Genomic DNA, 16537 nt, shown 5'->3' on the forward strand with positions numbered 1-16537 from the left:
GATCCCACAGGCCGCGGAGCGGCTGGGCCCATGAGCCATGGCCGCTGAGCCTGCGCGTCTGGAGCCTGTGCTCCGCAACGGGAGAGGCCACAACAGTGAGAGCCCCGTGTACCGCAAAATAATAATAATAATAATAAGTAGTAGTAGTAGTAGTAGTCAGTAATAATAATAATATCAGTATGTATTTGTACTCAACTAATGTTACCAAGTATTATTACCATATATGTAATTCTCTTAAAAAACAACAGCAACACAAAACACTGGACCCTCTAATAATGGATTGATTCAGTTTATAAATAAATTTGACCCGCAGTTGCTGGGCTATGAGGAGCTTAAGTATCCAACCTGTAGCCACTAATGGGGAACACTGGGATTTGCTGAGGGACAACACTTCCTCCACAAACAGTCCTAAGAGGGAAAGGGAATAATGTCATATCTCAGTGTTTGGCTGAATCTGACCAGAGGGGCTCCAGAGTCTGGAGCTAGTTCTGCCCCCTGGACCAAAGAGATGCTGACTGAGCCACTGACTGTGTGTCCACCCTTCTAGGTGCATCCCAGAGAAATATTCAGCAGCAGGAAGTCTGAGAAAAATAAGCAGGGTGTCAGCTGAGGGTGGGTGACAGAGAGGACAAATCCAGGTAGATGATCCTTGGTGGGTTTGCAAGTGGCTAGCAGCTGTCCCCCAGTGGGTCACAGACCCAGCCTGAGGAGGGAGCCTGGAGTGAGGCAGTCTCTCAGCTCTTGAACTTGGAAGTGAAGAGAGAAACCCTGTGGTACCCACTGGGACACCCACTAGGCAGACAAGGTGAAGAGGAAAGCAGAAAGTTGGGACGTAGCACAGAGCAGTCGTCTAGCCATCAAAACAGGGGGCCTGACTTGGTATCCACCAGGGGCTAACAGCCAGCCTCAGTTTAGGATTTGTCCTGGGAACCTGGGAGAGAATGAATAGGTGAGGCGGTCAGCAGGGAGGGAGTAGGGCAGACCTGGGCTGGAGTCGGCAGGCTTCGTCCTTGCACCCAGTCCTCTAACATCGTCGCTTGGTGCATCCAAGTACCTGTGAAGGTGGCCTCACTTCCCAGAAATGCATATCAATCTTTTTAAAAGCAACTTCAAAATGCTGGCCAAACTTACACACTTTCTTTGACTTCCCTCCTGCTTGACTGAGTGATTCCTCTCCCTTCCCCCATCTGCCTCCTCCATACAAATTTAATATCGAGGACAATCTTCATCGAGCCTTTCTCTGTAATCAGGACATAAAAATTATCCCAACGTTTCTCTTTGAAAATGGGATCTTCAGAGACTCAGTAGGCCTTTATGCATTCCTAATAAGTTCTTTAGTGAAACATTTTGTCTTTTACTAAAATAAATCTCTCCTATTAAATCTGCCATGTGAAAAATCTAATAGTGTTTAAGCTGACAAAATTTCATTTGCAGAAAATCATTGTGCTTGTTAAGGATTTGGGAGTTGCGGTAGTTTGTTTTTGATAAGACAAGGGGATCTTGTTACTTGAGTTCGCGAAAAGAATTAGAATACCCATTCGCAGAACCAAATCTTTGTGTCAGAAGATAGCATAGTGTTTTGCTGGTTGTAGCCTCCAATCTCATGAAAAAAAAACCATCATCTAGCATTTCTTATAAGTGATTGTACTTGTTTCCAAGGCTGCTGTAACAAGTACCACAAATCAGGTGGCTTAGAACAACAGAAGTTTATTCTCTCACAGTTTTGGAAGCTCAGAGTCTGAAACCAAGGTGTCAGCAGGGCCATGCTTCCTCTAAAGGTCTAGGGAAGGAACTGTGCCAGGCCCCTCTCCCAGCTTCTGGCAGCCGCAGACGTTCCGTGGGTTAGAGATAGGCATCTTTTTCCTGTGTCTCTTCACATTGTCTGTCCCTGTGTCTAAATTTTCCCTTTTTATAAGGACACCAGTCATGTTGGATTAAAGCCCACCTAGATGACCTTATCTTAACCTAATTACCTCTATAAAAGACCCTATCTCCAAATAAGGTCACATTCCAAGGAAGTGGGGCTTAAGACATCAACCCGTCTCTCCAGGAAGACACAATTCAACCCACGACACAATCGTCCCGTGTCACCTCCCTAATTTAGTTCATTATTATGCAAGGGGTCCACTCTGCTCTGAACAAATCTTTTGTATGTTACCCTGCAGCTTCCCCCCACTGACAGCAAGGGGCAGGGGAGGGCACCCTTTTTAGTAATGGGGCCCAGAATTCAGCCTGGTAGACTTTGGCAACTTGGCCTTGGAAAGTATCTTCAGATCTCTCGGAGCTTCATTTTCCTTCCCTTTAAATTGGAGTAATATATTACAAGAATGTTGTGAAGCTGTAATAAGACATTATGTGTGAAGAATGCTTTCTAAGGTGTAATAGGAACGTTGCATGGGATTTTCGGTTTCTTAAAAATGGCTCTTCAGAGGGTCAACAGCACAGGCTGCCACCCGGCCTGGGTCAGATGCCCAGCTCTGCCACTGACTACTTGTGTGACTCTGGGAAGTCACTTCCCCTCTCTGTGCCTCCCTTTTATCTCATGAAACGAGAATATTAACGGTTCCTCTGTGAAGCACTTGTATTGAAGATTAGAGTGTGCTGTACCAAAAGCACTTAGAAACTCCTGGTACATGATATGTGCACTATTATGTAAGTCTTTGCTATTTTTATTGAGGGTAAGATCACGTCTCAGTACCCTGTGCGCAATCCCCAGTTTCTGGCCTCGAGCAGATGCTCCACAATATTTGCTGAATGAATAAACGAATGGAGGTCCACAGCTCCTGCCCGCGGGAGACAGACACTAAAGCCCTCACCTCTGCTCTGATCCTCCCCTAAGCGGTGCAGAACTGGCCCCGCAGTGACGCAGGGGCCACGCCCGCCCCTACCTCCCAGGCTGTGTTTCTTGAATCAAGTGCAGCTTCCTCCTGCAGCTGCTCAGTTTGCAGGTCAGTCTCAAGGCAGTGAGTAATACACCAGCCCAAGAGGAATGTGCTTTTGTTACTAAAACTGAATGCACCCTGAAAAGGACACTCTACCCTTCCATCTCCTTCCAGCGCTTCTTCACCTGATTGGCCCTGTTTTCCTGGTCTTTTTCCCCATCTTCCTCCCCTTCCTGCCCACCCCCCCTTCCCAATGCCACATCCATACCTCACCCACCCCTTCTCCCACCTCCTCCTGGAAGCCTTACCCAGCTTGACACCAACAACCAGGGCACTCTGGCCTCGTCACAAGTATATTTATAATGAGGTGCGATATGCAAAATCTGTTAATATAAATACCTCCCAGGGCAGTGACCTGGGTCAGGGAGGCCCCCCCTTGCTGTGCCAGATTTAACTCTTTGATCCCTGGGATCCAGGAGGGAGAGGTGGCAGGATCTGGGGGAAGGGGCTAGAGTGACCAGAGAAGTGGGGAAAACACCTGACAGTCCACAGGCTTGGGACTGTGGCTATTTTCTAAGTGGAACCGAGGTATTTATACCCAGTAAATGTCAGCCTTTAAGGCTGATTGTCTGCCAGTGTCCGAATTCCAGGAAGTTCCCTATGGTGTGTGTGTGTGGGGGGGGGGGTAGGTGATTGACCACATGATTTTCAAATCAGACTGAAAGAGACTGTACAATAACAGAAAGTGTAAAATAAAGTTTGTGTCTTTGGCTAGATTTCACTTATTTGGAAAATGACCAGCTTCTGAACATACTGATCATCTGATGATAAAAAAAACAGCAGCCAATATTTCCTAAGCATTTGCTTTGTTTCAGGTGCCGTGTGAAGGCCTTTATAAGGCTTCGGGAACTTGACCGCCCCCCCAGAGTGGTCATGAAGTAGTCTGGCTCGTTTTAATTGTCCAAATCGCCAACCCTTACTCCCTACCTACCCACCTCCCTCCGCATATACGCAACTAGATAATCCAATAAAGATCTTAGTCTGAACGTGATATGTGCCTTCCACTAGAGTCACCCCTGGCCCCTAAGCTAGGCAGAGTTCCCTACAATGTGTTCACAAAGCGCCTTGAATTCCCCCATATTGTGGCATTGCTCACTCTGTGTTTTGACTGCCCATTTAATATCACAGGGCTCGGCACGTGATTTGCTGGAGGAGAGAGAGGAGGACAGTCATTTGATAACGCGCACTGAGTGCCCACCGTGTGAGGGTCTCTGTACTGAGAAGTATAAGACATAGACCAGAAAGGCCTGCCCTCCCCACACAGGAAACATCCTAGTGCTGTGAGATTAATACTGCATAGAGCTTCTGTTTCACCCACAGCCATAGCCACGCATACACGGATGAACGTGATGTCAGGAAACTGGACACTCTGAAGTCAGACAGCAGCTAGACCGGTTTTGTGTTATGTCAGTACATTATCACAGTCCACACTACTCAGTGTTCCTCTGTGACTCAGAAGATATTAATCTTTTAGCTAAATAAAATAATTTTGAAATGAAGCATCTGATTCTTGGAAATCAGTTTCCTTAAATCTCTGGAAAATGGAGGGGCTATTTTTGGTCTCACTGATTTCTCTTAACTGGCACATCTTCAGTTAACATATAAAGTTAACAAGATGGATAATCCTTACCAGTAAAGACAGGGCTTGGTGCCTCAATCAAACTGACAAACAGCTCTTTCCAATCATAAGACACAGTAGTCTGAGACACTTAAACTGCCCAGGCTCAAGGACAGAGAAAAGAAGTCGAAGAGAAAAACAGTGAAAAAGAATTCTTCACATAATTGGAGAAGCAAGGGAAGGAGACACGCTCAGTACATTCTGAAACATATATTAAAAAAGAAACTTGAGGGCTTCCCTGGTGGCGCAGTGGTTGGGAGTCCGCCTGCCGATGCAGGGGACACGGGTTCGTGCCCCGGTCCGGGAGGATCCCACATGCCGCGGAGCGGCTGGGCCCGTGAGCCATGGCCGCTGAGCCTGCGCGTCCGGAGCCTGTGCTCTACAATGGGAGAGGCCACAACAGTGAGAGGCCTGCATACCGCAAAAACTAACTAACTGACTAAATAAATAAACTTGAGTCTTAATGTTAACAAATTAATTGATTGATTAATTAAACTTCTCAGGCAGCCAAACCCATTAAAAAGTAAAACTGACACGTGCTTTGAAATGGCAAACTGCAAACAATTCACACTCTTTGCCTCTCCTCCCCATTTATTAATTTTTATGTTTCATCTGTTTAAACGGTCACAAATTAGGTCTTAACAGCACAATAGTGCTTGAAGGAATAGGGCAGTTACATTGGCATGACTATAATGAGTCACAGATCTGCTCCTAGAGCACTGGTGATGGCCCCAAGGTCTTCCAGCCTCTCCGGGGATTACAGGCTGCCCTAAATGCAAACCTAGAGAGGACAGACTCAGAAGCATTCGCAGCTCCCTGTAAGGAAGGGAAAAGCGCCAGCCTTGGGGAAGAGGGCTGGACCTCGCCTGCTCAAACCAAGGCCTCTGGGTTTTTTCTCCCACTTTCAAAAACCTTGAGACATTTTGAAACTAGGGAAACTGAGGCTGTGAGCATCTGACTCCCCCCCAGCCAGTTTAGTCACTTAGAAAACATCTGCTAAACACTTTACATGTCACAGGGACCAAAGCAGTGGTCTATTTGACTGAATTTTCCACTGTGGGTACTTAAGAGATCCTCCCAGACTTAATCGATTTGGACTTAACTTGCCGCCTCCGCTGATGCACTTCCTGCCCCGCCTGTCACACAGACCGCTCACAATTCTCATAACATATTGGGACTGTTGCCAACATACCTCCCAGGTGTCACCCTTCACTGTAACTGTTGGTTTATGTGGCTTTCTCCTTTTACTAGATTAGGAACATTCAAGGGGGAAATAGATGTAGAATTGACAATGTGTAGCAAATTATGACTTTTTTCAGAGCAAGTGTGGCCGTCTCTCGAGCTCTCACAGACATCGGAAAGAGTTGAGATATGGGAACATCATCACCCCCATTTGACAGATAAGAAAATTGAGGCACAGAATATTATACATTATCTGCAAAAGTTAATCTAACCGTTTAGGGATGAAGCCACAACCAGAATTCCAGGATTTCCCCACTATAATGCATAGCTGCTTTAGACTCTGCATTAGTCATGCCATGTTAATCAGGCCTGGCAAGTTTCAGCAGGACAGATATCAAAGAAAAACAGATCTGAGGTTCTTCCAAAGAGAGAAATGGCCAAGGCTGGTGCTAACTGTGAGAACAAGAATAGTGTTAAAGAGCTTGGTAGACAGGCCAGAGAGAAGCACCGTGATACAGAAACTGAACTAGTTATCAGCAAGGTTGTTTTTATTTTTATTTTATTTATTTGTTTATTTGCTTGGTTTTTGGCTGCATTGGGTCTTCGTTGCTGCGCGTGGGCTTTCGCTAGCTGTGGTGAGCGGGGTCTACTCTTTGTTGCAGTGTGTGGGCTTCTCGTTGCGGTGGCTTCTCTTGTTGCGGAGCGTGGGCTCTAGGCACACGGGCTTCAGTAGTTGCGGCACGCGGGCTTCAGTAGTTGCAGCGCACAGGCTCTAGAGCACAGGCTCAGTAGTTGTGGCGCACGGGCTTAGCTGCTCCACGGCATGTGGGATCTTCCCAGAACAGGGATCGAACCCGTGTCCCCTGCATTGCCAGGTGGATTCTTAACCACTGTGCCACCAGGGAAGGAGGATAATAAAAACTTACAGAGGGCTTACTATGTGCCAGGAACTGCTCAAACACTGTATATGCATTAAATCTTAATCCTTACGCAAGTCTATGAGGGGGGAACTGTTGTTATCCCCATTTTACAGATGTGGCAACTGGAGGCCACAAGGTCCCATGGCAAGAACAGCAGAGCTGGATTTTGAGCCCAAGTAGTCCAGTTCCAGAGACTGTTCCCTTTACCACTGGTTTCAACTGCTTCTCCAGGAAAGGTTCCAAGATAGAACAGGCTTCAGGAATGTGACTCCAGGACATCAGGATTTCGCTAAGTTGGTTTCACGCGTGCGGAACGCGAGGGAATCTGAGAGGTTCTTCAGTGGCTTCCATGGACCTCCCAAGGAGGCTCCTGGACTCAGAGCATCCCAGCAGGCCACTTTGGGAACGCATACCATTTGCCCCCAGTCTTAGAGTCAGATTCTCCATTCCATAGCCAGGCCTGCTCCCTTGAAAATACCATCACACGCTGAAAGCAGTGAGCAGCCAGGACCCAACGGGAAGAGGAGGAATTCAGTGGATCAGGCTGTGACCCTGGGCCTCAACTGGAATTATTTCCCAAAAGGGCCTTTGCAGAGCCTGCTGCTCAATGGCGTGGCCCACACCAAGAAACAACTTAAATTACCCCTGAGTCGCACAGCAGGGCCTATTGTCAGTTTGAACTGCAGATCATATAAAATCCATTGCTTTTCCCATGGAAAACTAATGGGATATAGTTGTCTGTTAGCTATTCCTATGGGCCAAACTCCTCTTGTTAATCCCTTTAATTATCTCCTAATTAATCTGTTTTCTTTTTTGCTTCCATATTTTAATTGACTTTTTCAATTAGGAGCATACTAGGAAAAGGCTCTAAATATTCCTGGTTTTAAAATAAGCAACTGGAAAACCTCATTCTCCAATTACGCTTTTCCTTTCTCACACCAACCTGATTCCGAAATTTTTTCTTAGCCAAAGCTGCATTTATTTTCTCCCACGTCGTGCAATGTAATGACCATGTAATTCCGATAGCTACGATCTGTTGTTCTGACAAGTACATATTAGTTATGCAGCATCTTTCCTCATCCTGTTAAGAATCAACATGGGTATTCTGCATTAGAATCTTTCATGGTCGCTTATTTTAATAAACTTAATTCAGCTTGAAATTCTCACTTGCTTCTAACCATCCTCCCTAAACTAAATTTTCCTGGAGTAGAGATTATTTTGGGAAGCAGAATGAAGTGCACAAATCCTATGTAAACTACGTCAGAATTCTGTTATTGTTTTTAAATAAGCGGATTCCAAACAATGCAAACCGTAACAACATTAGAGATACAAAATCTAATAATCAGGGTAAGATTTTATACGTAGCGTAAAACATAAATCTGATCTTGCGCTTCTCCTGCTTCAAAACTTTCAGTGGCAATGAAGTTCATAGCCCTTAACTTGACTCCCAAAGTTCTTTGTTATCTGGCTCTAGTCTACTTCTTCCCGTTTTATCTCTTATCATCCCCCCACTGCAACCCATACCCCCTTCTGTATTCCAGCCTTGAGAAACTTCAAGAAGGCCCCCAGATGGTACATTCTCCTAGCACGTCCTCTTCCTTTTGTCCTCATTTTGTATTCTCCCCCTCAACACACAAATACACACACACACACACACACACACACACTTTAGCCCTCACTCTCTCCCTTGCCAAGTTCCTTCTCATCCTTCAGGTCTCAGTTTAAATATGTCACTTCTTCAGAGCCCTCCTTTGCCACCAGTCTCAATTCTGACCCTCTCCCACCATTGTCTCTCAGCCTTCTCCTCCAGAACAGGGACCACAGTTTGTAATTATACATTTATCTGTGTCACTGTTTGGCTAATATCCGTCTTCACCACCTGATTGCAGGCTTCAGGCAGGGAGGCAGCAGATCTTGTGTTTACTCACCTTTAGTTAACTAGCACTTAGCACAAGTCCTGGTACACAGCAAGGTCTCAATCAATATTTGTTGAATGAAGGAAGGAATGAGACCCTAGCCCGGAAATAGACCAAGAACAATGGTGAGTGTGATCCAGACCACCTGTCATTTCTAAACCTGCTGCATCCCACCCGGGGTGGGCGGAGCCCCTGAGGACTGCAATCTCCACATTAGACCCTGGTGTGGGACCATCTGCCTAGACTCCTCCAGGGCTCCCATTTTCCAGTTCTAGAAGATTCTTCACAAAGACTCTGGAATGGTGCCCTCCCACTCCATCCCACAGAAGCTGTGCCAGCCCCCTTCTCCAGGGGCTGGACCCTCACCTCTCTTATCTCTCGGAAACAGTGTTTAACCAAGGGAGGAAGAGTTAAAATAAAACAAAAAAAAAACAATCCTAGCAGCCACAGGAAGACTTTCCCAAGACATTTTCGTCTTCATTTCTTGGACTAAAATTGGGAGACGCTATTTTTGACACTTCTGTTTTGTTTCACAATGATATACAAAGATGCTTTACATTTCTGCTCACTGCCCTCTCCCGTAGGGTTATGACAACTTGCTTTGATAATCAACAGTTTTTGTGCGATGACGTGTATCCTGACAGATCTTACGCCTTAACAAAAACTTCCTTACCAATTGTTTACTGTGTCAAATAGTTATATTTTGACAGTAAGTTTTCCTTTAGGATTTTAGAGTCCTATAGTATCCCTTACTAAAATTCTGCTGCCTGCAGTTTCCCAGGCTTTGAATTGTATGCCTCATACATCTGTGCTGCAACAGCCTTCAAAATATTGACGCTAGACTGAACTATGTTCCAGGGCTCTCTCCTCAAATATGGATACTTGCAGAAATATCCTGTAGACTTGAAAATAATTTTAAATATAAGATATTTGAATAAGTATAATTAAGTACTGATTGCTTTTATCATGTTTTGAAATGAAAAGCTACTCTAGAGAAGAAACAAAAAGCCAATCAAAACATAACTAAATCTGTAATCCTGCATTTACTGTAAAGAAAATGACATACAAATATCTTTTCTTTCTTTGGTAATGCTGACAACGCTTCCCCAGTGCTTACTACGTGCCAGGCATTCTCTACACCTTGTGCCTGTATCAGCTCATCTAATCCTACAACAGCCTTTAGAGGAAAACACAATAATTATTTTCATTGTATGGATGAAAACACCAATATACAAGAAATTCAAGTAATCTGCTCGAAGTTACAAAGGTAGGAAAAAGCAGAGCCAACTTATGTGCCCAGGCATCTGCCTCCAGAGCCTGTAAGCCTAACCACTCCTCTGACCCCCTTCCGACAGACAGACCCAGGCAAATGATCTTTCTCGACTCCCAAATCCTCATATATATTCTATTTTATATATATATATATATATATATATTTTTTTTTTTTTTTTTTTTTTTTTTTGCGGTACACTGGCCTCTCGCTGTCGTGGCCTCTCCCGCTGCGGAGCACAGGCCCCGGACGCGCAGGCTCAGCGGCCATGGCTCACGGGCCCAGCCGCTCCGCGGCATGTGGGATCCTCCCGGACCGGGGCACGAACCCGCGTCCCCTGCATCGGCAGGCGGACGCTCAACCACTGCGCCACCGGGGAAGCCCTCTATTATACTTTAAATTGTGTTAAGTAGCCTATTGTTCTATGAAGGAGAATGCTAGATTTTTATCGTCCCTGGATTTTTAACTGTTGCTAATAAATAGGTTAGTACAGTGAGGTAATTGAGTCAGATAAACCTAGATTTAAAATCCAGCCCTACCACTTACCAATTATATAACCTTTGGAAAGTTTCTTGATCTTTCTGAGTACATTTGCTGTTTTGTAAAATAGGGATCATTACAGCTGTTATAAGGAGAAAATGAGATAACCATGTATAAATTGTCTGGTACATGGGTAATCAATAATATACCTCACTCCAAGTGTGTAGGTAAGAACAGTAGGAAATTGTATTAATTCTCATGGAAAAGAAGGTTCCATCCATAAATTACCAATTCGATGTTGTAAATCATGTTGTATTGGCTGAAAATAGTTTATGTAGTTCCTTAAGAGCCCCAGTTGTATCAGGAGACGACAGCATTAACAAAAAAAACCATATTTTTCTAGCCTCATCGAAATTTTTACCTGAAGCATTACATTAGAAGACGAATGATCAAATTGACAATTATATGAACGAGCAAAATAGAAGAGCCAAACGGGTAGAAGTGCGGATGTTTCACAAATTCCAACTCCATTCTATGGAACTTTGTTTTCCCACATCCCCACATGAGGCCCTTTGTACATTTGTACACATAGGCCCATACGTGTACCCTGTATACATGAGCCTCTCTGGGTGTCATCTTCCGAGTGAACTGTGTTTGAAGAGAGTTTGAATTGAGCTTGTCAGAGAGAAGCCTGGGGAGACTTATCCTCTATACAAGAGATGTCACTCTGTTCAATTCTCCTCCACCCCTGATGATGGGCAGTAGCCACGTCCCGTGACCACCTCCCACAATAGATGATAAGAATGTATTTGGACACCTGACATAAGGCAGCCAGTCCAGAGACTAGTCATACTCTTGTGCTCTAGGAGCTGGCCCAATCTGAATGCTTTCTTGGAGATTTTATTTTAGAAAATCCAGACACTTGGGCAATTGTCAAGGGAGGACAGAAAGAGAAGTAAAATAAGACATGCCTGAAGCAGGTTGGCAGGGCCGGAGGGACCCTAGGACATCACAAAACAATGAGCAAAGTAAAGTTAGGATTAAAACTTTACCTTAAAAATCTGCAGACAGAAGTAGATGGAGAGAGAAAGAGATTTCTAGACTGCTTTGACTTGGATTATTTTTTTTTAACTTTTTATTTCGTATTGGAGTACAGTTGATTAACAATGTTGTGTTAGTTTCAGGTGTACAACTAAGTGGATTATTTTAAATTGTGGGTCCAGTTTGCCAGTATTTTAACAGTGGACCTTCCAGTACTTGACCCAAGATGTCTGTTTTCTCCCTTAGGATGCTGAATGAAACATCGACAATATGAACTTGAGCCTAAGGAGACATGGTGCCCTTGCCCATTGTTACAGAATAACTTTAGCGGAAACGTGACCAATTCCTTCTGGGGTCCCTGGTGCCCGCCTCTGTGTCCTCCCTACAGAGGGCGGCACAGCCTCTCATGCTGCTAACACGGGTTGATGAGTGCAGAGCACCAGGCTGAGCCCAGGACTCCTGTCTGCCCTTCTCCGCGGCAGTGTAGGAGGCTGACATTTGGGAGGGAGCCTGCGCCACCACAAGTACAGCTGAAATGAGCAGGGGGCAGCGTGCGAACTCCAGATGTTTAGAATTAGGATGACTATAAACAAATTTGTTTGCCCAGATCCACCCAGCTTGCTTTTTAAAATTACTTTTATATTTGGTAAACAAACCCATATTCTCTTTTCTTGGTTGCAAATAAGACTAATTCTTTAGAGACTGACAACCCCCATACTGGTTAACACAGTTCGTTATTCTTTCTCCAGAAATTGCATACTTCACATATCAACATCATTCTCTCAATTGGTAGTTTTGAAAATTTGGGAATTCAGTATAAACACTACCATTTGTGATTACTCTTCAGACTGGTTTTAGGCACACCTGTCACCTAATTAATTTTTTTTTTCACTTTGCCAACTTTAACATCCCGATGTTACTTTAGCTGTAAAGACTCTTCACTACCTCATATTGTGACATTTAATTTTATACAACTGTCACGGGACTGGGGCAGGGACATGGGCTGCAGCTTTCGTGTATTAGAGCAAACTGCTCTGTTGCAGGTGATTATCTGAGTTCATGCCTGGAAATTTCACCTGTGCATCAGTTACTAAGAAATGTCCGCTCCTATTCTACCACCGCCTCTTCTTCAATCATTTGATTTAGGGGTGTCTTCAGCCACCCTGGAGCACACATTTCAAGACCTTCTGATTAGTTTCCCCGCTGCACAAATGTGGCGCATAATTATTCACATTTTGTCATCACTCCAGCACAAACCAACGTTTAGCAAGTTCAAAGCTTCCTTTTGATAAGTCACAATAAATATGCTCCTCTGATGGCCTTCCACACTGCCTAGAAGGGTCCGACTTTACTCTCAGCAGTCACGTTTCCTTGGGGTCCTTTGTCAGAGTTAGAATCCACTGAAAACAACAACATTTCAGGACGCTTCTCTGTTCAACAGGTCTGCGCAAGACTGATAATCATCGAATGCCTGATTCACCCCTTGTATGTTCCAACATACGTGTGCACGCATGTGCACACACACAGATACACACCTTCGTGTATAAGGAATGATTGTGAAATGGTTGACAACAGAGTTGAAAGCTACTTACGACAGTCCTAAGACCAAAACTCTTTCTTCCAGGGCCGTTGTTCAAGAGAGAACTGCAAGTATCTTCACCCTCCAACACATTTAAAAACTCAACTCGAAATTAACGGGAGGAACAATTTGATCCAGCAAAAAACTGCAGCAGCAATGCTTGCCCAGCAGATGCAATTTATGTTTCCAGGAACCCCACTTCATCCAGTGGTAAGTACATTGCATCTCATGATGGGCTTGATGATTAAAGTGTTGGTACAGGCAAGGCCACGTTGACCTAAAATGGTGTCCCCCTACTTTGTCTCTTTGGCTACCATTAAAGCAAATAGCTTTGAAGCTAACTAGATGCTGAAAATAGGGTTTTTTAGATTATTTAAATGGAAAAACGCATGTAGGAACTGTAGGCAAAGACAATTTCTAATCGATATCTGGGAAATCTGTGTCACTACAACTAGTGACAGTAACCCCCATATTTCTCACCAGTAACCTCCATATTTGAACCATCTTAGAAGGGCAATAGTTCTACGTTCTCATTTAGAGTATGAATTGATGATCTATGCAAAGAAGAGATTCTGATGCCTAAAACATTATTAGCAATGCAACAGATAGATTATTCAGTTTAATGGTATCATTTTAAGGAAGGGGAAAATGAAACCACAGAAGTTAGTGGATTTACCCAATGTCCTGCAGCTAATCAGTTGTGGAGCTGAGCCTGGACCTCAGACATCTTGACCAGGGCGCTTTCTGCAGTCTGCTCCCCCTGGAGCCTGGCAGAGGCGTGAAGGAAGGCTGCCTGAGCCACCCACGTCTCTGGTCTCAGAGGCCTGCAAAGGGTGCAGGAGCTGAGACAAGGCCCACAGGATTAAACGCCCAGGGAGTTCAGTACTGTGTCATATTTTCTCCCTGATTTCACAGTGTTTGAAAGTACTTCCTGAAAGGTCTGGAAATTGCTCTAGGAATGAGGCCCTGAGAAAAAGGAGTGCATTTTTGGGCTTTAGTGAATTTCGTTTACACTTGTAAATTTTTTGTCAAAAACAAGCTAATTTTTTAAAAAACAAAGCCAGTGAAGTGAGTGAAATTTGCTCTTTTTGAAAGAAAAGGTACATAAACAAGAGATGATTGTTTAAAAATCAGTCTTTATTGTATGAAAATTCTATGTCATTGAAAGATGCTAAATGAAAAGGGATAGCTACCAGGGAGTTACATTTTCTTGTTGTGCATCCATGAGATGAGATGGGGAAGGTGGGGCTTGGTCCAGGAAGAGGGGAGAGAATCTGGGCAGATTGTTGGCAATTCTGCTTGTCTCCGGGTTTCTGCCCAAGAATAGCGGCACAAAGTAGCCAGGAACCAGCTCTGCCCAGAGTAAAAAAAGAAAAAAGTGCAGGTGCAGGGGACTCCAAGATAAATCAGCTACAGTCTTGTGGGTGTAGACAGACACAAGGAAAAGACAACATAAGATTCAGGCCCAGGGCATTATGATTTTGGATGAGGCAGGAAAGGCTGCCTGGAGGAAGTCCCAAATAAGTACATCCTAAAGGATGAGTAGGAGTTATCCTAGATGTAAGGACAACACAGGTAGAGTTCTGAACACATTTAACACCAAATACAGGTGTTTAAGTGGATCTACTTAAAACCATTCACATGTATAATTTATGGTTCTCTTTATTGATACACGTATAAATTATTTTATTAAATTACCTAAATGCTAAAATAATTTAATTATACATATTAAATGACATCTATGGGAATAAACTTAGAGCCACCTAGGTCAACATAGCAACACTGCATTATATCGTTTTAATCATTCATTACTTATTTACTTAGAATTTGTAAGGATTGACCCTGGTACCCAATAATGGCAGTGTTAATAAGAAAATTCCATTCCTGTTATAAACTATTAGTTGAATTTCCTTTGAAAGTTATGTTTACGTATTGTCTCATATATTAATTAGAAGACAATAATCACAATTACTCTATGAAGAAGGAATATTACACTTAAGTATTTTAATAGAGGTTTTTAAATCGCAAGAAAAATTAGGACGAAAAATGTAATAAACTTAAAAATCATTAACTCTACAAACAAATAACTTCAGAGTCTCAGGAATGAATTAGTGACCTAATACAAGGTAGTAGGCCAAATAATGGCCCTCAAAGGTACCTGGAAATGTAAATGTCACCTTACAAGGAAATAGGGTCTTTGCAGATGTGATTAAGCTAGGCATCTTGAGATGGGGAAATTCTCCTGGATTAAATGCAATCACAAGCATCCTTATAAGAGAGGCAGAGGGAGAGTTGACACACATACGGAAGAGGAGAAAGGCAATGTGCCCATACAGGCAGAGACTGGAGTGATGTGGCCACTAACCAAGGGATGCCAGCAGCCACCAGAAAACGGAAGAGACAAAGAATGGATTCATCCCTAGAGCTTCCAGAGGGAATATGATCTTGCCAAAGCCTTGACTTTGGCCCAGTGAAACTGATTTCAGACTTACGGCCTCCAGAACTATGAAAGAATAAATGCATGTTGTTTAAGCCACCAGGTTTGTGGGAATTTGTTAGACCAGAGACGGGAAATTAATACATGCAGAAATTGCTTAAGACAAAGAAATTGATAAAGTAGCCAGTATCCCTCCATTTTTAGGTTTCCTTTTTAGGTAAACTTCTCTAAAGAGCTATGCATATTTTTTCCACTCCCTTTATCTCCCATCTCCCCTGAACCCATCCGCTGAAATCTCTCACCAGTGACCTCCATGTTGCTAAACCAATGGGCACTTCTGCTTTTATTGTACTCTTTCCACCTCTTAGTAACATGCAATCAATCTCTCCTTCGAGGAGCACCCCTCGCTCTCTGATCGTTCCTTCCTCTTCTGACTCCATTGCCCATTCTTTTCCTCTGTTATATGTTGAGGCTGCTATACACTGATGTTCCCAGTGCTGGGCCGCTCTCTCATTTACCCTCTCCTTCATGGTCTCATCCATTTCTGCGGCTCTGAATCATCTACAGGCTGAGAACTCCCAAATGCACGTTCCCAGTCCAAACCTCTCCTCTGAGTCCCAGGTTCAGGTATCCAGCTTCCTACTGGACTCACCTTCAAATTTCTCACAGGAACTTGACATGTTCAAGACCCATTTTTTTATTCTACTACACTTCCATCTCAGTATGTGCAACCAGCAGTTTCAAACCAAAACCAAGCAGATTCTCTCACATCCAGTTCATCAGCAAATCCTGTCATATGTGCCTTCAAGTCCATCTACTTCTTCTCCCAGCACCCTCGTCTGAGCCGCCAAGTATTTCAAAATACTTTATAAGCTGTTCCCTCCTAATCTCTCAAGTTCCACTCTTGCTTTATTCCAATGTATCCTGCACACAGCAACCGGCATAAAGTTGCCTTTAAACACATAAAGGCATCATATCACTCCCTTTCTTCCAACCCTTCGCTTTCCCATTTCACTGGAGACAAAGCCTAAACATGTAACCTTGACTTTATCTATAGTGTCATCTGTGATCATGTCCCTTCCCAGCTCACCAACTCATTCTGGGCCACTCTTCCTTTGTCCACTGAGACCAAACCAAACTTTCCATTCTGTG

At 43.9% G+C, this 16537-nt stretch overlaps 1 protein-coding gene across 9 annotated transcripts in view; it reads left to right on the forward strand.

The window, feature by feature from the left end:
• MBNL2 (muscleblind like splicing regulator 2) overlaps window positions 1-16537 on the forward strand; it is a 151619-nt gene that overhangs the window by 85654 nt on the left and 49428 nt on the right. For 7 of the 9 annotated variants that reach the window (XM_065896032.1, XM_065896031.1, XM_065896033.1 and 4 more), the window contains one exon: window positions 12994-13158. The exons of the other annotated variants lie outside the window; for them this stretch is intronic. In XM_065896032.1, the coding sequence (XP_065752104.1) occupies window positions 12994-13158 (165 nt within the window). The remainder of the gene's footprint in view (window positions 1-12993; window positions 13159-16537) is intronic. 9 annotated transcript variants of the gene reach the window in all.

This window comes from Phocoena phocoena, chromosome 18 (assembly GCF_963924675.1).
Source record: "Phocoena phocoena chromosome 18, mPhoPho1.1, whole genome shotgun sequence".
NCBI lineage: Eukaryota > Metazoa > Chordata > Mammalia > Artiodactyla > Phocoenidae > Phocoena > Phocoena phocoena.